Below are 22,602 nucleotides of genomic sequence, written 5' to 3' on the forward strand. Positions count from 1 at the left end.
TGAATGGAAATTATACTTATAAAGCTTAATGCAAAAGCATTGCCATTTCTCTGAAATTCAGAGCAATAATCAAAGTCAAATATTGTTTCAATGAAAACTAAAAGCTCTGCATTTATTTTACTTCCTTTTGCTTTTCAAAACCATTAATTTTATTTCTCAGTATATCTTTATTTTACAAAATCTAAGCAGAGAGTTAAGATTAAATGTCTAAAAATATTCACCATCTCTTTGACAATACATCTGTTACATGTTCCTTGCTAGTGTAAGAAACTTGAGACAGTTTTTGTCTCAGTTCATTTTTCACTAATAGTGATTATCACTGCAAATGGAAATGTTATTTAACCTTACCCCCTTTTTTTATTCCTTGAATGATCAACAAGTGGGAAAAAAACCCATCAGTGTTCACTTAAATTAAGATATTCATGAGAATGTTTTAATCAAGAGGAACAAAGATATGCAGTGCTATTTTTAAAATGCTTTGACAATACATGTGTTCCCTAAGTCTGAAAAAAACAAAAATTCTGCAGTATCACCAGACAACATTTCCACACAAAAACTTAAAAATCTGAAGTCCGTTAATGAAATTAAATACTACCTCAAATCTACTTGTTTAATCTAACCTAGAGATCATTATTACTGGACTCGAGTTACAGTCTAGGACAAGATGTAAATAAATCTTACTTTCTTTTCCAGGATCTACATTCAAATCTCAGTAAGAATAATTCTTATTGAAAAATACTGTTCTTGCACAATAAATTTGGTTTATGAATGATCCTTTTGTGTAAGTGGGGAAAAATTACCTGAACAGAAGCTTACAATGTATACTATATCAAGCTCATGGTTCCCGAAATTGAGAGTTTGTCAATCGCTTCTCAGCATTTTTCAGACACACATTACCTATAACATTAAGTTGCTATTACACACGTTCTACTAAGCAACTTCCACAAAGAGCCTAAGAAGTATTTGAGACAACAAAAGTCTATGTATTTTTATTCATTACTGTAGAATTTGCTGTAGGAAAGCAAGGACATAGGGAAATAGAAAAACTGTACAAAAAAAAGCAATATATCAAGCTCAATAGCCTCTCTCTGGAATAGGCAGTAGCAATTTTTTTTTTTTGCCCCTCAAGCAAACAAAAAATCCCCCACCACACACGGAACAAGTAATTGCACACCGTTAACCTCACTATGGTTAAACTCACCTTCTAACACTAAACAAAAAGGGCTGTTCGTACATTCCTAGATAATATTAAAATTCCCCAAATCAGAAATAATTTTATGAAGCTTTACTCATCTAATTTCACCTGTATTAACTATCTTTATCTTATCAGATGCAGTATCTGAAGGGATACTTTGAAACTAGCCATATTCACCTGTTTAGTATCAATGACTGTAAAAGAACTTCTGATTTTAATTTGCACTTTTTCAAAGACTATTGCTCCTTAATTATAAGACAGGACAAAACAAATACAGTGAACATCATTTAAAAAAATAAAACCCAAAACACCAGGATTTTTTAATAACATAATTTTCACTTTATATCCACCAAATATCAGTTATAACTTTTTCAACATATTGGTAGAGTACCATGGGATACAGCCCTGGAGGGAAGAGGGGCCCAAGAAAGCTGGTTAATATTCAAGGGTCACCTCCTCCAAGCTCAGGAGCGATGCAACCCAACAAAGAGGAAGTCAGGCAAAAACACCAGGAGATCTGCTTGGATGAACAAGGAGCTCCTGGACAAACTCAAACACAGAAAGGAAGCCTACAGAGAGCAGAAGCAAGGACAGGTAGCCTGGGAGGAATACAGGGAAACTGTCTGAGCAGCCAGGGATCAGTTAGGAGAGCCAAAGCCCTGCCAGGGACATCAGGGGCAACAAGAAAAGTGTCTATAGGTACGTTGGTGATAAAAGGAAGACCAGTGAAAATGTGGGCCCTCTCCAGAAGGAAACGGGAGACCTGGTTACCTGGGACATGGAGAAGAAGGCTGAGGTACTCAACGACTTTTTTTGCCTCAGTCTTAAGCAGCAAGTGCTCCAGCCACGCTGCTGTCAAGGTTTAAGCCCAGCCGGTAACAAAGCACCACGAGGCCACTCACTCACTCCTCCCCCCCCAGCCCCGGTGGGATGAGGAGAAGATACAAAGACAGGCTCGTGGGTCGAGACAAGGACAGGGAGGGATCACTCACCACTTACGGTCACAGGCAAAAGACAGGCCCAACTTGGGGAAAAAACAAAATCAATTTAATTTACTACAAATCAAATCAGAACAAGGATAATGAGAAGTAAAACTAAATATTAAAACACCTTCCCACCACCCCCCCTCCCAGCTTAACTTCACTCCTGGTTTTCTCTCCCTCCTCCCCCTCAGCGGCACAGGGGGACAGGGAATGGGGTTTGGGGTCGGTTCCTCACACCTTGTCTCGGCCGCTCCTTCCTCCTCAGGGGGAGGACTCCTCACTCTTCCCCTGCTCCAGCGTGGGGTCTCTCCCACAGGAGACAGTCCTTCACAAACTTCTCCAGCATGGGTCCTTTCTGCAAGCCGCTGATCTTCAGTCACAGACTGCTCCAGTGCGGGCTTTCCCACGAAGTCCCAGCCATCTTCAGGGGCATCCAACTGCTCCGGCGTGGGGTCCTCCATAGGCTGCAGGTGGGCATCTGCTCCAGCGCTCACCACCATGAGCTGCAGTGGGATCACCTCCTGCAGCGCACCTCCTCCCCCTCCTTCACTGACCTTGCTGTCTCCACAGGGGTTTCTCTCGCATTCCAACCTCCTCCCCTGCTGCAGGTTCCCCTTCTTAAATCTGTTCTCCCAGAGGCACTACCACCACCACTGATGGGCTCCGCCTTGGCCAGCAGCGAGTCCGACTTGGAGCCAGGGAAGCTTCTAGCAGCTTCACACAGGAGCCGGCCCTGCAGGCCCTCCCCTTCTACCAAAAACCCCGCCACACAAACCCAAAACAACCACCCAAGATGCAGAAGGCAAAGGCAGGGACTGGGAGAATGAAGAACCACCCACTGTAGGAGAAGATCAGGTTTGAGACCATCTAAGGAACCTGAAGGTGCACAAGTCCATGGGACCTCATGAGATGCATCCGTGGGTCCTGAAGGAACTGGTGGATGAAGTGGCTAAGCCACTATCCATCATATTTGAGAAGTCGTGGCAGTCTGGAGAAGTTCCTACTGACTGGAAAAGGGGAAACATAACCCCCAGTTTTAAAAAGGGAAAAAAGGAAGACCCGGGGAGCCACAGGCCAGTCAGTCTCACCTCTGTGCCCAGGAAGATCATGGAGCAAACCCTCCTGGAAACTATGCTAAGGCAAACGGAAAATAAGGGGGTGGTTGGAGACAGCCAACATGGCTTCACTAAAGGCAAATTAAGCCTGACAAATCTGGTGGCCTTTTATGACAGGGTTACAGTGTTGGTGGATAAGGGAAGAGCAACGGACATCATTTACCTGGACTTGTGCAAAACGTTTGACACTGTCCCACATGACGTCCTTGTCTCTGAATTGGAGAGACATGGATTCGAGGGATGGACCACTCTGTAGATAAGGAATTGGCTGGATGGTTGCACTTAAAGAGTCAACGGCTCGATGTCTGAGTGGGGACCAGCACCAAGTGGCATTCCTCAGGGGTCAGTATTGGGACCAGCGCTGTTTAACATCTTTGTCAGCAACACTGACAGTGGGATTGAGTGCACCCTCAGCAAGTTTGCCAACAACACCAAGCTGTGTGGTGCGGTCAACATGCTGGAGGGAAGGGATGCCATCCAGAGGGACCTTGACAGGCTTGAGAGGTGGGCCTGTGCACAACTCATGAAGTTCAACAAGGCCAAGTGCAAGGTCCTGCACATGGGTCACAGCAATCCCAAGCACAAATACAGACTGGGCAATGAGTGGGTTGAGAGCAGCCCTGAGGAGAAGGACTTGGGGGTGATGGTTGACGAGAAGCTCGACACGACCTGGTACTGTGCGTTTGCAGCACAGAAAGCCAGTTGCATCCTGGGCTGCATCAAAAGAATCATGACCAGCAGGTCAAGGGAGGTGATTCTGCCCCTCTACTCTGCTGTGGTGAGACCCCACCTGGAATACTGCATCCAGCTCTGGGGCTGCCAGCATAAGAAAGACATGGACCTGCTCGAGTGGGTCCAGAGGAGGGCCACAAAGATGATCGGAGGGCTGGAGCACCTCTCCTATGAAGACAAGCTGAGAGAATTGGGCTTGTTCGGCCTGGAGAAGAGAAGGCTCCGGGGAGACCTTATAGCAGCCTTCCAGTACCTAAAGGGGGCCTACAGAAAAGCTGGAGAGGGACTTCTTACAAGGGCATGTAGTGATAGGACAAGGGGTAATGGTTTTCAACTAAAAGAGGGTAGATTTAGATTAGATGGAAGGAAGAAGTTCTTCACTGTGAGGGTGGTGAGGCACTGGAACAGGTTGCCCAGAGAAGCTGTGGATGCCCCATCCCTGGCAGTGTTCAAGGCCAGGCTGGATGGGGCTTTGAGCAACCTGGTCTAGTGGAAGGTGTCCCTGCCCATGGCAGGGGGGTTGGAACTAGATGATCTTTAAGGTCCCTTCCAACCCAAACCATTCTATGATTCTATGATTAAGGTTTTCCTAAAGCCCAAGAAAACCTCATGCTCACAGAGGAAGAAGACATTTTAGCAGTTTTAGTGCAATAAATTAAAAATTTTCAGTTTGTATTTAGCATTCCTGTCTCACCAGGTCAAAAAGTAGCAGTGGATACCACTGTCCGTTGCCACTGAGGAAACTGACAAAACCAAGAATCCTCTACAAGGTTGGGCATATTTACGCAAGGTATGTTCTTTATGACTTCTTAAAAGAAAGCTACCTGAAAGTGAGGAATTTCAAACATGATTTTTTTCCATTACACCAGTTTATCACACAGAAATCACCAAAGAATGTGAGGAGAAAAGTTAGTCTCTTGCAAGCTCAATTTCAATAGCCCAGAAAATTCCTTCTGGATACCTCTCACAGGAGCAATCACAAAAATCTGCATTTCAACACAGACAGACACGCTCTCCCAACGTAACTGGAGAGCTCAAGAAGCTAATCACACTAGTTTCTTGTTATTGCCCTTCTGCACTCCATTTGTAGATAAAGTTGGCTGATGCAGCACAAAACAAGGCTAAAGTTATCCAAACCTCAGCTTTGTGCAGCAATCTCCTCAACTGCTACATATGTTCCCTAAGTGAGTACGTACCTTTGCTCTTGTTTTCAAATTTTCAACCCTTCTAACAACAGACGTAAGACAAGCAAACAGAAGGGAGAATGTACTCCACTGATAACCTAACTTCTTATTCTGCATGTTATGAAAAACTCCTGAATGACAGCTAGTACCATCGTCAAGACCCTCTGCTTCAAGTTCAAATTCCAGCTCTCCTACAGGCCCTGTGAATAACTAATGGGAAAGTCATTCTTACAATTCTCTGTGAATTAATTTTTACGTTCATCTCTGTTTTATCACAGAATTATAGGGCATTATAAGAATACATTCATTAGCAATTGAAAGGTATTCATATTTTTATAAATTTAATTTTCAAGCTGCAGATTGAATTTTAAATTGGAAGGCATCACACAACCTATTCTTCTGACATCTGCAGCAAGTATCAAAAGCAGAGCTGCTGAAGCAGATGAAAAATCACTTAGTGATAGAAATGAATACTAAAAATCACTCTTAGGCATCTTTCTCAATGCTCAGTTTCCTTATTCTGATGTTTTTAGCAATTCATAAATCAAGTTTCCTCAATAAACACCTATTAAACTATATATCATTATAGATACATTAACATGCAACAAAATTGTACGCAAGTCCTCTCATTTTACCTCGGTTGTGTACATGATGAAACATGAACTGATAACAAGATTGAAGAAGGAATACATTCTCCACAGGTGGCATTCCCTGTCTGGTTTAGGGAAAAATGCAAATAGGCCTATCATCCCAAACCTACTGGTCAAAACTGCTATTAGCTGTCTGCAATTGGTATGGAGAAACATACAATTGTTATGTTTATGATTAGAAGTCTGGCAATAAAACTGCATACTTGACTCAGCTCCAATTCTCCAACACAAAGTGCAATTTTAAAAAAGCCTTCACAGGAGGAAGAGGTAATTACGTGATTGAAAACTTGGTATTTCAGGCAGTACAATCAACTCCAGCAACTGCAGTAATGCAGTAATGACTAGAAAGTGTGTAAAATACTACTATGCATTAATTCCTTGACAAGAATTTTACCAATGCCTTATAAAAATGGAAAATTAAATTGTGAGAGGGAAAGGAATAAGAAGTCCTCGCAAGTGAAAAAACCACTCAAGAAAAGGGGTGGGAGTTCTAGATAAGGGAACAGCTTCATGATGCAAGAAATAGATGGTGAGAGTGCCTCACCATGTCATCTGCCATCAAAAGTGATCACCCAGACTATTACATCTGGGCTTATCAAAGTACATGAAGTCACAGGAATTGCTTCACAATAAAAGTATTTGTAAATAACTAATCAGTTAATGTTCATATATCTATCAAACATGCACAGATTCTCTTTGTTAGTAAAGAGGATGGGAACAATTGCTTATATCCAGTATATTAATTTCTGCTACTATTATTAAAACAGACTCCCCACTAAAAGTTTTATATTTCTTCGGAACGAGAACGTTTATTCAATTCTCCAATCTAAATCATATAGGTAAGGGATTAAGTACAACCATTATGACATGTCTTTTCAAAATTTAAATTATGAGGTTTAATGAATTACCTCTTCTTTCTCATGTAGCATTATATGAGCTTTCAGACTGGCTACTCTGGAGAATTTCTTGTTGCACACGGGACATGTAGGATCTTCACCATTGTGAGTACATTTATGAAGTGTCAAGTTGAATTCAACATTAAATGACATCGGACACTGGTCACATCGGTGAGGCTGTTTGTTAAAACCACAAAAATAAAGACAAAATTCAGTCCTCGCATAAGTTACATATACCCTAGGTGACACATACAACCTTACAAATCAAAATGTTTAAAATAAAAAAAGATCAATTCAAGTATCTACATATGATAATGATCCTTAATAATACCAGTCTTAATTATTCTCTATTCTTTGTATCTCACTACTGAAAATGCAAATACAGCATTTCAAGAGCATATGGGGAAAAAAGACAGGGGAACTAAAGAAAGCAGAGGCTCAAAACTGAGACTGTCCGAGGAGAGTGAAGTTAGCAGGAGAGAAGAACGAGCAAGAGACAGAAATAAATTTTCCTACTTTAACTGAGATTGTGAATTCTCCTCAAGCAAAATTAATAATTGAACCAGCAAAGCAAAAAGCTTAGTTTATGCTAGGATTGACTGCTCTTCAGTTGATATCTGCACAACCAGTTTTCATTCTTGTCCTCATTTCAGCTGGGACAGAGTTAATTTTCTTGCTAGTAGCTGGTATAGTGTTATGTTTTGGGTTCAGTATGAGAAGAATGTTGATAACACACTGACGTTTTCAGTTGTTGCTAAGTAATGTTTAGACTAAGTCAAGGATTTTTCAGCTTCTCGTGCCCAGCCAGTGAGAAAACTGGAGGGGCACAAGCAGTTGGGAGGGGACACAGCCAGGGCAGCTGACCCAAACTGGCCAAAGGGTATTCCATACCATGTGACGTCATGCCCAGTATATAAACTGGGGGGGTGGTTGGCCTGGGAGGGATCGCTGCTCAGGAACTAACTAGGCATCAGTCAGTGAGTGGTGAGCAATTGCACGGTGCATCACTTGTTTTGTATATTCCAATTCTGTTAATATTATTATTATTATTGTTGTTGTTGTTATTATCATCATTATCATTTTCTTCCTTTCTGTTCTATTAACCTGTTCTTATCTCAACCCACGAGTTTTACCTTTTTCCTTCCAATTCTCTCCCCCATCCCACTGGGTGTGGGGAAGTGAGCGAGCAGCTGCGTGGTGCTTAGTTGCTGGCTGGGGTTAAACCACGACAATTCTTTTAAGAGCACCTTCACTTTTAGATATAAAGGCTCTTACACACATGTGCAATAGCATGGTTTTAACAATAGCAACTTCCATTTTTTATGTATCAACTTTACAACATTGAAACTTGTGTAAGTAGTTCTTTGTATACATGAATTATCATCTCAAAGTCCTACGTTTTGTAAAAATTAATCTGTATCTACAGCTACTTCAAACAGTAATAAAACTATTTTTCCATCACATGTAAAATAGTTTTAGCTTTGTGAAATAGAAAGCAAGGAACAGAAATGAAATGCTTCAGATTACATATGAAACCTGTGGCAAAAGCTTCATTTAAAAAGCCAGTCCAGTCTTAATCACATATCTGTATTCTTCTCATTCTTTCCCAAATTTGATTTGTAAGCAGCTGAAGTGATGACATTAATTTACTAATACATACATACATACTAGATTAGATTGTTTGACATTATTGACAACATCTCTAAGAGACTAGTGGGGTCCAGTTAATCAATACGAGCATTATTTTCTTTTTATTGGTAATGTGTAGAATCAGTTTGCAAATTCGATTAAAAGAAACCCATAGATTTTCTCACCTACCTGAATATTTTATAAATCAAAGAAAATGGCTAAAATTAAAAATTACTGAACTGGAAACAACAATCTAACTAAATAACATCAAATTAAGGTCCTGTCTCAAAGGAAAAATGAGGAAACATGTAAGAGAAACAAACTTCATAAAACTCTGAGGTCCCCAAGTAGTAATTATTAGTGATGTGATTAAAAAAAAATTGAAAGTGATGTCTTGTGTTAGCTTTACTTGTCAGTGTATGAAAATACCAATATACACTGGTATTTTCTAAGTTTATATCTACTAAAATTCATACCTTGTCATTTTGCTCATGATCCCTCATATGGCGCTGGAACTGGGTCTCTTTTGGAAAAGACAGCAAACAGATTTCACACTTATGGAAGGTAGGTACTTGGTAGGGAAAATTACTGTTCTCTATATTCGGTGTCAGAACATCATCTACAAAACAAGCAACAAAACATTTGTATGAAGTCACATTTCATTTACTTATAATTTATTGTAAAAACCAGAATTCTTTGAAGCACAAACTATTCAAACTTGTGTAAGATTTTGACTTATACAAGATTCTAACTTCACGGGATCTCAAAGATCATTACTGCTTCCATCGACACAGGATCAACAGAATACATCCATCCCTCTAACCGCCAGTCACTAAGGAGATAAATAATCACCTTTTCCTAGTAATTTGAAATAAATTCTTTCTGTGCTTCATAAACACCCATCAATTTGCAACAAAATAAAATGCTGCCAAATACACCAGGTATGAGTAAGATACTGCCAGGGGTTGCTTTTAATATTACATCATGTGTTTCTAAAAAAACCTTTTTAATACAACATAGTCAGCAGTTCTGACTACACAGGTTTTCTGCCCTCCCCTGCTCCTTTCTCTCTTTTTTCTTTTTCTTTAAGAAAAAATTAGGCATCTTTTCTTTCTTCTACTTCTGGCAATGTAAAACCTTTATTAGTTACCTTTACAGTTGTAAAACCAATACCAATGTTTCAAAAAGCTGAGAGAGAGACAATAAACTGCAAGTCAAACTGTGTACACATGAATTCAATGGAGAAAAAATTTTTTTTTTTTTATAGACCCCGTCTAAGACTATGCAGCTTTCTTGTTTTGAACTCCTACAGTCACACAACTTTTGATATACAAGTTGCAAGCTTCTATATCCTCTGGCTCAAATGGCTTAAGTCAGTCCTATAAATATTTAAGATATAAGGAAAATATTAATCCAAGTAAGTTAAACACATTTTAAACTTGAGAAGATACTGTATTACTAAGGAATGTATCTTTATTTAAGAAAAACTTTTAAGAAAAGCAATTGGCAGGAGCAGTTAAAATACATAAGAACATTCAAAGCAGTATTAATAAAATTAAAATCTGACTCATACTGCAGATTAAGGACACTAAAGTGAAAAAAACCATAGAATTCAGTTTCAAACACTGCCACAATTCAATGAAGTGCATCAACAACAGAATGCAACAGGATGCAAAAAAAAGGGAATGCTGATTTTATTATCTACACATGCAAGGCCTCTTGTTTCCCTTTAGTAAAAGTCAGTACTTCTCACCATGTAAGAATTAGGCATAGGCAACAAAACTAGAAGTTCACAGCATCCTGTTTACATTTCCTCAGAGGAAACTGAAGATTACGATTCATATAGTATTTCTGCTCAGTACTGCACCTACCTCAATGCCCTGTCTCATTTACGAGGAAAAAAAAAATCAGTACCTTATGCCCTAACCATCATTTTTTCCTGCTAAAATTCTCATAAACAAACTTCAAAAGCTTGCTGTTGAGAAAGCTCTAGGAGACATTTCAGCATAAGATATTTGGGGTGAGAAATCACAACTAAAAACAACTTCCTGGGGACTTGCACTTCCCATTTCTGGACTAAATTGCCCAATTAACTTTTGCTTTGCAAAGTTTAGTTATACATCTTTCTGTCAGACAGAAACACTTTGCTTAAGTATCACAAATCTTTAACATGTATAAACTTAAACCTACTGCATCCTTTAAAGGACTCTCAGCTGTAAATTCATAGTATATGCAGGCACTATCAATAACATCTCTGAAATGCTCACATTTCAAAAGCTGAAAAGCACAGCTTTAATTACAAGACACTGTCCTTTAAGTGTCCTTGTGATAAACATACCTGAGTATAATAAAGGGCACAAAATCAGTTTCTGTAAATACTGACATGATAAGAAAAAGAGACGTGAAAGAAAAATCTACTCCAGTACTTGGACTATATGAAAATGTAATGCAAGAAGCTTTCCTAGTAGGCGATTCTCTTCTGAGAGGTACGGAGGCACCCATTTGCCAACTGACACATTTTCTAGAGAGGTATGCTGCATACCGGGGGCTCGTATCAGGGATGTCACCGAGATATTACCGAGCTTCATACGGTCCACCGACTATCATCCGCTGTTCTCGTTTCACATGGGCACCAGTAATACAGCCAGGAGCTGTCTGAGGAGTATCAAGAAGGATTACAGAGCCCTGGGAGCGGTGGTAGTTTTTTCATCAGTCCTCCTGGTCAAAGGAAAAGGTTTGAAAGGGCCAGTCGAATCTGGCTAATCAACAAACAGTTACAGGACCAGTGCCACAGCCAGGGGTTAGGCTACTTAGACCATGGGACTCACTTTGAAAAACCTGGTCTGCTGGGGGCTGACGGGGTCCATCTGTCAGAGAAGGGGAAGAGCATCTTTCATCATAGGCTTGCCAAGCTGGTGAAGAGGGCTTTAAACTAAAGTTGCTGCAGGAGGGAACCTCAATCCATCCCTCTCCCACTACCAGTTTGATGCCAGTGCCAGCAATAGATGCCCAAAGCCTCGAGAGGCATCACAGGTCAGCAGGAGAGCACCTGAAGAGCAGCACAAAGGAATCCCAGCCACTCCAGCCGTTAAGTCATCTTCACTGGGGCCCAACTTAAATGCCCCTATGCAAACACACATAGCATGGGGAATAAACAACAGGAGTTAGGGACATGCACGCCTGCAGGGCTATGATCTTACTGGCATCATGGAGATGTAGTGGGATGGCTGCTATGACTGGAGCGTTGGAACAGAAGGATACAGGCTCTTTAGGAAGGACAGGCAGGGGAGACGAGGAGGGGGTGTCACCCTCTATGTCAATGACCAGCTGGAATGCATGGACCTCCGCCTGGGGATGGATGAGGATCTGACTGAGAGCTCATGGGTCAGGACCAAAGGGAGGGCAGGGACAGGTGACATTATAGTGGGGGTCTACTACAGGCCACCCGACCACTAAGACCAAGTGGATGAAGCCCTCTATAGACAGATAGGAGCAGCCTCATGTTCAGAAGTCCTGGTCCTCATGGGGGACTTCAACCACCCTGATATCTGTTGGAGGGACAACACGGCAGGGCATAAGCAACCCAGGAGGTTCCTGGAATGTGTTGAGGATAACTTCCTTCTCCAAGTGATGGAGGAGCCAACGAGGAGAGGTCCTATGCTGGACCTTGTTCTCACCAACAAGGAGGGGCTGGTGGGGAATGTGAAGCTCAAGGGCAGCCTTGGCTGCAGTGACCATGAAATGGTGGAGTTCAAGATCCTTAGGGCAGGGAGGAGGGCATACACCAAGCTCGCTACCCTGGGCTTCAGGAGAGCAGACGTTGGCCTCTTCAGGGATCTGCTTGGTAGAGTACCGTTTAGATTAGATGGAAGGAAGAAATCCTTCACTGGGAGGGTGGTGAGGCACTGGAACAGGTTGCCCAGAGAGGTTGTGGATACCCCATCCCTGGCAGTGTTCAAGGCCAGGTTGGATGGGGCTTTGAGCAACCTGGTCTAGTGGAAGGTGTCCCTGCCCATGGCAGGGGGGGTTGGAACTAGATGATCTTTAAGGTCCCTTCCACCCACACCATTCTATGATTCTATGAGTCTTTTCCCCTAGAAAAGGGAGCGATTGTTCAACCCCATGAAGGCCTGACCTCTCACTTTAAACTGACAACAGAAAAATGGTCCAATCCATGATTTCAGAAAGCGCTTTAAACCTTCTCTGTGAACCAAAGAGATTGTCATCTTTAAACATTCACTCTGGAGATCAAAGACACTGGACAACATAGAAAAACAACACCTAAGCAACTGAAGTACCCAAAGTGTAACTTTGAAAAAATCAAAGGTGCTAACTTCTCTACAATTTGAAACACAGAAAAAGCAACATGCTCACTAGCGTCTGAATAGTATTACCAAATTGCTTACTTTTTAGGTCAATAACGTTTCTATATATGATTTTTATTAAGATGTGTATCATATCTGTATCAACCACAATACTGACTAATCTACAAGCTATGAGTTTTCTTCTGGAATTCAAAAAGGAGTTTAAATTAACTGTAAGTTAACGAAAAACTAAATATCCTTGTGACATTTCAATAAAATTTAATGACTATAAGTGTATGAAGTCATAGTACCTGATGCAGAGATATACAGCATGAAGATATTTCAGCTTTTCTTCAAAAAGGAAATGATCACCACTAAAATAAACAGAAAGGGGTAACAGAAACATAACCTTAAAATATTTCATAGGAAAGAAAAAACAGCCTACACTTCGGGAAATGAGGAGTTGAGCATATCACACCCCGTGTCAAAACATCAGGAGTTTCTCAAGACTAGTTCATGGGTGATCATAAACCCAAGCTGCCTGCAAGGCCTTTCCACCTTCCTAAAGGCCCTCAGACCCCAAGGAAGAAGTAGTAGAAGGCACACATTTAGAAAATTCGTTGCTTACATCTGTTAATATCTCTAGCATTACTCTTTCAAAGAAAATCTTTGTAACTCTTTCCAAAGCCAAATCTTACACTTTTTTGGTCCTATCTTTCATACTGCTAAAGAGCAAAAAAAAAAATGTTTGGGAGTCAGGACTGGACCCCAGAATCAGCAACTGGACTGTAAGGTCCAGCTTGACTTGGCAGAGTACTCTCACTGCAGAAAACCTTAAGGATAAGGCACAGCATATCGATTTAGGTTAGATTCGAGAAATCTTCAAAGGCTCAACTATTGGACGATCAGGCTGAAGACTGCTCTAAGTAGTTACAGCCGGTAAGAATAGAAAAACAGTCCAGTTTGGATTTAAAAGAACTCTGAAAGTTCAATTGTTTCACTTTCACTCAAAGGGCAGGATCTAGTGCAGATTAAAATTAAAACACAAATTCATTTATTCATTAACGCTATGTCTGAAGTAGCTTAAGGGAAAGATGAGACTATAATCATCTTCTTTCACTTGTATTCTCACTAAAATAGTTTGGTCCTCTATTATCAGAACTACCCAGTATTTGTCTGGGAGTTGCACGTCTCCCTTTTCTTAAAGATACAGGAAGTGACTTTATTTTATTCTTCCAGCAACAAGGAGCGTATTCAGAATAATATGCCTACTGAAATCGTGCAATTGGATAACTGCAAGGACAAAACTGTTAAGTTGTGTTTAAAACGGGGAAGACAGAAAAACAGGAAAGACATTGCGAATTAAAAAAAGTAACAAGCAAGTGAGCTACATTTTGACTTTCAGGCAGGTGTCACAGACTCATAAAGTATGACTTGGGTCTGTCTTCATTTCAATATAAAAATGAAATAAAAGTTTGAGAGTTTTTTGTTGCAATAATTAATAACCAGATGAAGACACTATTTACACTGATACCTCTTTATCATAGCAATTCAAAGTAATAGCCTACCATATTTCAGGGAAATCAGCAATAAAATCCAGTTGTGCAATCATCTTTCCTTATATCAGAGAAAAAAATACTTTCAGACGCATCGGCCTGGATCATGAAACAAGTCAAACGCTGCAAAATACTGAATGTATCTTAAAGGCCAATATTTTTGAATACCAAAACCACAGAGATGATGCCAATTCAAGAAGTTGGCAGTGGGGTATGGAACCTGTACTTTTAAATGCACTGAAAAATTTATTAAAAAAAGCAACTCTAAACTTCCCTTGTGTACCAAAGGGAAACAAAATAAAAATACTGACATAAGTGGCATAGTGTTTGATGGTCATAATTCACCATTTATCAGATTAGCAACCCTATCATAAATTGCTAATATGGTGCCTATGCTGTCAGAAAAATATAAAGTACACAGATTAAGCAATCTATTTATTGTCAGATATACACTGTCCAGACAAAAACAAAAGTCTGCTGTCTGTTAATGAACTAACAGAATGCCATTCAAGTCAACAACGCAGAATTAAAAGTTTTGAGTTTTTAGTTAGAGATGACATTAACTGATTAAGCATATAACATCAGCAAAATCACATGAAAAGCTGGCATGCTCTTACTAGAGAGAAGCTACTTACTGACATCCATAAACAAACACACACACAGAGAAAGTACAAAATGAGTATCAGAGTAACTAATCCCCTGAAAAATAAGTGATCCTTTCAGGTCTGCACACTACAACAATTGATAAACCTCGCTGAACAGCTGCAAAGTTTAGAACACTGCCATTTATTAATATTAGCTGCATGGAACAGTGCAAAAGCTACTGTCTTTTTTTTTTTTTTTCCTCCAATTTGCACGTCTGTCTAGTTGCAACATAAATCAGCCCTATTCCATCACAGCTTGAGAGAGACAGTCAAGCATCAATACAATTAAACTAAACAGGGAGGACTTAGCTCATTATACACTGTCAAACATACATTTTGTCTGTATGCTTACAGTTTGTCCAAAGTGTCCAAAAATACCAGAATCAGATTTACAAAGTACCTATCAATGATAATAAAGATGGACTTTTAAAATACTCTTAATGTTACAACCTTTAACGTTACAGCCTTTAAGTTCTTTTCAAATTAATTGTCCCTCACAGAGAAGCAGCACCAATGAAGCTTCGGGTCAACTCAGCTACAGATTTCTGTGATACAGCCTTCATGAAAACTTGACCTCGGGAGTTGAGTCAGCAAGCAGGTGCTCTCTGCTATAAGCCACTGATGACAACTCAATGTGGAAGGAGGAAGACAGAATTAGAGCACTCCCAACCATTCCTTCCTTATGTAAGCAGCACTGTGCCTCATGACAGCCTGCAGTCCTCTCTGCAAGGCGCAGATGGACTCATTCAGCTGTAAATGCAGCACAGCCTTATTAGATCTCTAATAGCCTACTCGCATCCGACTGAGAGGACACAGCGAATACAACACTCAAGCTTGTGGAATTCATGGATGAAAACTTGTCACTGAAGTTAAATGGCAGCTGGCAAGTCTAAGAACAAAAGGGTCTGACCCTATCAAAACCTATTTACTCACTTATGAGCGGAAAGAAAGTGGTAGAACAAGAGAACAAAACAGGGGTGGCAATGTTAATGTTTCCTCATACTACACTTGAAGTCATAGAACACAAAAGATAATGAATCATTAAAACATTTTGCTTAGTTCTGCAATCATAAAAGAATCAGGTTAGTTTAAACCTTGGTCAGCATTCTTAAACAAAAACAGCAAACAGCCATTCCTCATGACTTCTGAAGGCAGGAGCAGGGGAAAGACTCAACTCTCGGTCCACGTCTTGGACCAAAATCCAGAAATCAATCAAGATTTGCTCATATAAGACAAGGTAGTTATTACATTTTGGTCAATACTTAATCTGGTATTTAAAGTAGTACCAGTCCAGACACTTAGCTTCCAGGAGCATACTGCTGGGATGGATGTCCAGGTGCCAATTGCTCGGCATTTGCCAACACAAAGCAGCTGCACTCCTTTCAAGACCACAGATGACTCCAGAAGTTGCGCAGCCACACCAATGCGCTGCAGGCAGCAGAGAAGCCTGACAGGACACAGAATTAATAGCTACATCGTAGCTGGTTAGATGTTAAATAGATTGTACTGGGTCTGGCTGGAATGGAGTTAACTTTCTTCATAGCAGCCCGTATGGTGCTGCGTTTTAATTTGTGACTAAAACAATGCTGACAACACACCAATGCTTTAACTATTGCTGAACAGTGCTTGTACAGTGTGAAGGCCTTCTCTGTTTCTCACTCTGCCCCCACAATGAGCAGGCTGAGGGTGGCAGAGAGGTTGGAGGGGACAGCTGACGCAAATTAACCGAAGGGATGTTCCATGCAGTACAACATCACGCTCAGCAATACAAACTCAGGGGTAGTCCTTCCAAGGTAGTCTTTGCTCAGAGACTGACTGAGCATCAGTCTGCTTGTGAGAGGTGGGGAATGTTTGCCTTTGCACCACTTGGTTTGGGTTTTTTATTGGTTCATTGTTTGGGTTTTTTGTGGTTGGTGTGTGTTTGTTTGTTTTTTTTTTACTTTTCCCCTTCATTTATTAAACTGTCTTCATCCCAACCCACACACTTCTTCTTGCTTTTGCTATTCCAATTCTCTCTACCACCCTACTGCAGGAGGAAGTGAGCGAGTGGCTGGAGGGTGCTTAATTGCTGGCCAGGGTCAACCCACCACATAGAGATCCTATCCACATCATCCTAATCTACACAGATAACTGAAAATTGGCATTTCCTTAACCAACTCTGATAGCTTCATCTGACATTCAGGTAAATATTGCTATATTTACTGCTAAATATTCCAAACCAGGAGTTACACTTTTTTTGACACCTGCATATGAATATACCAAGCTAGCATTTTTCAGCTGTGTTTTTACACGATTGGGATGTCTCATGCTTGAGACCTTGACCGTTACCTGTGCCCAGCCACTACACTGTTAACAGAAATTTCAGAATTAATTAAATGATTTGCTAGATGATCTTCCCTCTCCCTGAGAGCGAACACAATCCAACTACAGCAGAAAAACTCAAAAGAAAAAGACATGAGAGGTCTCAAACAGACATTTAATTACATTTGGAAGCACTTAACGCATAGGCAAGAATGAGGTATGAAGGTATGAGTGCAACTGCAATAGGGAATAAAATAACAAGGACCTGCAATTGGCAGAAAGCTACGGAGAAGGGACAGAACAAGGGCTGAGGTTATCACACAGCCAGAACTTAGACACAAGTTATTTAACTGCATAGATCACTGGGGAAAAGGCATAGACATATATCAAGTATAGTGAGGAACTAATGTGGAATTAAAGTACACCAGTGTAATCTAAGTCTCTCTTCTTCTCATTAAGACCCAACACACCCCTCATACACAAACTTAGATTTTGTTACTGCAGAACAGTGAGATGACCAAACAAAAGTATCACTATTAAAGCCTAAAGATTATCTTTTCTAAGGCAAAAGTTTGGGCAGTTGTCCCTCCTGCACGTTTGAAAAAGCAAATACCTATACCTATCACATTTAAAAGATTTGGCCCACATCACAGAAGCAGTACCATCACCTCTTCATTCTTGCCTGCCCAACATCACTCACTTATTCTTCTCTTGTCAGTCAGAGGTCACCATATAAAATCCTAGTGCACTACTAAAATATTCTACATAGTATAAATTCAGGGAAGACCTAACTGGTAAGTTCAAGTTGCATTTTTCTTCAGTAATACAAAATTGGAATGTAAAGCCTCAGAACTGACTTTCTCCTAATTCAATATACCCACACCCTAACTGATGCTAGAGGACTGACAGGCAGCAAACAAAATACAGCCAGCTCTGCAGAGGCAGACTTAAAGCTACATCTCCTTCTCTGTGTTTCTTACCTTTGTGTATTTAATATTTACCACTCTTCATATGTGAAGTCTGTTAAAAGGCACAACATACTCAGTTTTAACTGCACTCACAAAGGAATTCAGCTTAAACGTGTAAAAGTAGCCTTTGGGTTTAAATATAGGACATACACTCAAGGCTTAAAAACTGCTTCAGTACACCCTGCAAATATTTCACTTTGCTGTTCAAAGAATTCCTCTTCTGCTACTTGAGAACGATCAGACAGTTGTGAAAGTCAAAACTAGCCATTTCATGTTGCTGCTATTCAAACAGTGACAAACAGCACTGGTACAAATAGAGAGGACCTTAACTATAGGGAAGGAAAATTTAGGGGAAGAAAAGAAGACTGAGGCTCCAAGAACAGCAACAGAGTCCTCAAAATCCTTCTCATACACCTGAAATAACGACAGAAACAGCGAAGCAGTGACTACCAACTCATGGCAACAGCTACACATTTACTGGGACAAAATGGAAACTCTCACAAATTAAGAGAAAGAACCAGTGACAAAGTCTCCAGTTTCCACAGGACCTATAGAAAACCCAGATCCACTATAGTAGCTAATAAAATTGCCATAAGCACCCAAAATATTACTCTGGATCTGTAACAAATATGTCTTCAAACATTGTCTTTTCATTAGCCAACTGAACAGTGAAAGCCTGGTATTTATTTCAATTCCAGCTTAATAGCAACTCTTCATTGCTAAATTCTAATTAAAACAAAGAGTTTAGTAAGATTTTTCAAAACAACATCCTTACACTGTGAGGCCTACCATATTTTTAAAAGCTTTTCTCAAAGCAAAATCATATCACACCTTCCAAAACACTTGTGTGTTTCAAGGCTTTTTCTTTTCAATTTTTAGGCACCTCTCCCAAGTTCTAAAAATATTTAAAATTAGCATCTTCTATTACACCAATATCTTAAAGAAAGCATACAAAGAATATCTTATGCAACGTCAGCTAGTAAAACTAAAAGTACATCTAACAGTTTGAGGCAGTATTAACTAAGAAAGTATCGCTAAGATATACAAGCTTAAATCAGAGAAATAAGTATATTCAGAAAGGGGCATGAGAAAACATATACCAAAATAAATAGAACACAATAAATGTTGCCCTGCATGTTTTCTTTGTGCTACCTTAGCTGCACAATAGCAGTGCAAATCACTTTCTAGTGTCTTACAGAGATTCCTAAGGGAACAGAGAAAACAGAACTGCCCCTCCGCCAGTGGTTCTCAAATGAATGTTGGCAACAACGCCCAACAGACTACAGAAAATTCACATGGCCTAAAACTCTGACAGCTCAAACGCTGTCATGCAGGTTACTTATAATCACAGCAGCCACACTGGAAACTCTGAGGCCACAGACATGAATAATTCTTTAACTTCCTTCTTAGGTTAGAGGCTATGTCACAAGAACCTGTGTAAAGGTATTATTAGTGTGTTAACACCAATTATGTGTTAAGAGCTGCTTGCCCTTTTCTTCCTTTAAAAGCATCTGCACAGAGTAGCATTTTTTCTAATGCATTCTTCTTGCTTAATATACATACAAGGTCTCATCCTGAATTTCCAGAAAGGCAAGAGCCAAGGACCTGCAGCACCCCTGTAGAAGGATTTGCTATACAGTCGCTGCTAAGCAGCCAGAGCAAGAATCAAGGAGCAGCAAAACCCCAAATCACAGAAGATTAGCTCTTTTAAGCTTCTTGAGAATCATACCCTATACTGCATCCACCTCAAAGGAGAATCACAGAATGGTTAAGGTTGGAAGGGACCTCTGGATGTCATCTTTTCCAACCCCTCTGCTCAAGCAGTGCCACCTATAGCCAGTTGCGCAGGATTGCGTATAGGTGGTTTTTTAATATCTCTATGGAAGGAGACTCCACAAGTTCCTTGTGCAACCAATGCCAGTGCTCGGTCGCCCTCACCGCGTAAAAGTGTTTCCTTACGTTCAGACCAAACATCCTGTGTTTCAGTTTGTGCCCATCAGAGAGGTCAACTTGAACAGTTCAATTAAGTTAAAAAAAAAAAAAAAAAAAAGAGAGCGAATTACAAGAAAGTTTGGGGAAAACACTACCAATGCAAAAGAAGTTCTCTTAGAATAGCAGCCATTGAGGTCAAGATACTGTTTTGACTGTTGCTGCCTAGAGTTCAGTTTTTTTTCTAACATACTTAATTTTCCTAGAACAAAGAACATGTTCTAGTATTTGACATGCAGGGTGGTTAAAAAAGTCTAAGGAAGCTGCACAAGAAGACACTGCTGATTCACCTTTATTTTCTTCCAAACAAAACTGTATTATCATAAACATACAGACTGTACAACTACAGAGAGCAACACTTCTCTTCCGTGAAAGACATTAGCATACCAGGGTTGTAGGAATTCTGAGGGCACACACTAAAAAGGAACAACACCTAAAAACGTACAGTTTCCTAAGCAAAAGATAGGAAATTTATTTTTGTAAACAGCTATTTTCTAAATAAAATTCCTGCTGCTAAAAGCAAAGCCTATGGAATTCACAGCCAGTTTTCAAAGTCTGTCAGCCTGTATCTGAATGGCGCAAACAGCCAAATGTTCTGAGAACATAAATTTCCCAGATCCAAGCTGTCCCGCTCAGCCAGCTTCTTCATTCATGACCTTCTTTCAGCCACGTGTAAGCGTAGAAAAAAATGTGACGCTTGCCAACACTGACTTTGCCATTTTCCCAAACTGCTGAAATCTCAAGGACCAAAAACTCCAGAAGCCGCAAAATTTGCCTATACAGGGCAGAGGCCTTGCAATTGCAGACCGTAGAAGTCTCTGAATCCCTGCGGTAGCCCTAGACCCTGTAATTCTAAATCACTGTCTGCAATCAAACTACCCCTATGAAACAATTTCATTAATAAATATTTAAAAAATTAAATATATGAAAAATACAAAACATGGTTGAGCCCACAGTAAGTCCTATCAGCCATACCTCTTAGCATAGGAAGGGTCTAAGATCAAGATCGAACCACAGGCAAAAGGGATACAGCTACTAGGCACTTTTTCTGGACAGCTTGTCTCAGTCTTGATCTTTTTCTCATTCATACACCGTGCCATTATTACAGGAGCTTACATGCATATGATACATGTGTACCCTTGCAAGAACTACAAGAGAATTAAGTAGACAGTTAAAATAAACTAAAAAAAACCCAAAACCACAGCTTCCAAAACGGCTAACATCCAAAACTCTTTGGGTCCTTCTTCATTTACTTATTATTTAGTATTCAAGAGCTGAGATCAACGGCTCCAACAAAAAAAAATAAAATATAATAAAAACTTCCCGTGGCCCATTTGGCTTTCCATACTGGAGAAAACATTTTACCCAGCTTCCCAACACTCACGTAACAGTACAGCATTACTTTTTTTTTTTTTTTGCCTGCCAGTAATTCTACAGATTCTACAAGATGTATTCCACAGAAGGCTCACCTACACATTCCTCTTGAAGAGCCAGAGCTCATCTGCAAGCATTCAGAAAACCAGACATTCTAAATATATACTGAAAATATTAATGAGTTGACTTTTCATGACAGAAAGAACCATGGTATTTGAATGTTTTATGAAACCTCTCCCTGTTCTATCTGGTTTAAAAAAAAAAAATCTATGGCCACAAGCTTGTGCTGAAAGAGAATTCACTGAAGAGGGTTTCAGGTCTACCCAAAACACAGGATTTTTGCAGTTTGTGGGCTTTATTCGGATACTACTCATGGATCCCTAGTAACGTCATCAGGAACGAACTACACAAAAGAGCCGTAAAACTCGTTAGCTACAAACTGCTGTCAAAAAAACCCCAAGCCCATCAAAGCAATCCTGCCCTGAAGTATTCTGTAGTCATCAACGGCGCTAAAATGCAAGCAAAGATTAAAAAATAAAGTGACACGCAGTAGTACACGTTTGGGAAAGACCACCAGCTCTTTCTGATACATATACTCACAAAGAAAACGACTACAAAGGTGTTTAAAACCTTAAAACAAGCAAACCCTCCTTCTCGTAATCAGAAAAATGGGAGAGTTGAATCTTAGTTTCACTCGTTTATCATCCTTTATTCGAAGCTCTCATTAATTTGGCCCGGGGGAGAGGGGGGGAGGGGGGAGGCAGTGCGAGGGGGGAAGGAAAAAAAAAAGAAAAAAAAAAAAAAGGCTAGAGAGGCGGAAGGAGTCGGGAGCCTTCCTGTCCTGCCCGCCGCAAGCCCGCCCGGGCTCTTCCTCCGGCCCTCACCCGCTCCGGCCAGCCCGGCGCCGGCACCTGCCCCGGCAGCACCCGCACCACGGCCGCGGGCGCGCCGGGAGGAAGAGGAAGGCAAGGCCGCTGGCCTGGGCCGAGAAACCCTTCCCCGCCGGCCGGCAGCCTCGCCGCCGCCCCACCGCGGGCCAAGAAGCCAAGGCAACGGCCTGCGCCGCGACCGCTTCGCCCCCC

The 22,602-nt window shown here is 40.6% G+C and overlaps 1 protein-coding gene across 14 annotated transcripts in view; it reads right to left on the reverse strand.

Annotated features, from left to right (window-relative positions):
* ZNF236 (zinc finger protein 236) overlaps positions 1-22,602 on the reverse strand; it is a 98,996-nt gene that overhangs the window by 75,603 nt on the left and 791 nt on the right. For 13 of the 14 annotated variants that reach the window (XR_008235365.1, XM_052788383.1, XM_052788385.1 and 10 more), the window contains exons 2-3: positions 8,861-9,003; positions 6,768-6,932 (exon numbers count right to left, since the gene is read on the reverse strand). Coding sequence is in view for 13 of the 14 variants with exons in the window: in XM_052788377.1 (XP_052644337.1) it covers positions 6,768-6,932; positions 8,861-9,003 (308 nt within the window). In the remaining variant the exon portion in view is untranslated. Of the gene's footprint in view, positions 1-6,767; positions 6,933-8,860; positions 9,004-10,926; positions 12,150-22,602 lie in introns of those variants that run through there. The other variant, XM_052788374.1, reaches the window with a different exon arrangement.

The sequence above is a fragment of the Harpia harpyja genome, chromosome 5 (assembly GCF_026419915.1).
Source record: "Harpia harpyja isolate bHarHar1 chromosome 5, bHarHar1 primary haplotype, whole genome shotgun sequence".
In the NCBI taxonomy this organism is placed as follows: Eukaryota; Metazoa; Chordata; class Aves; order Accipitriformes; family Accipitridae; genus Harpia; species Harpia harpyja.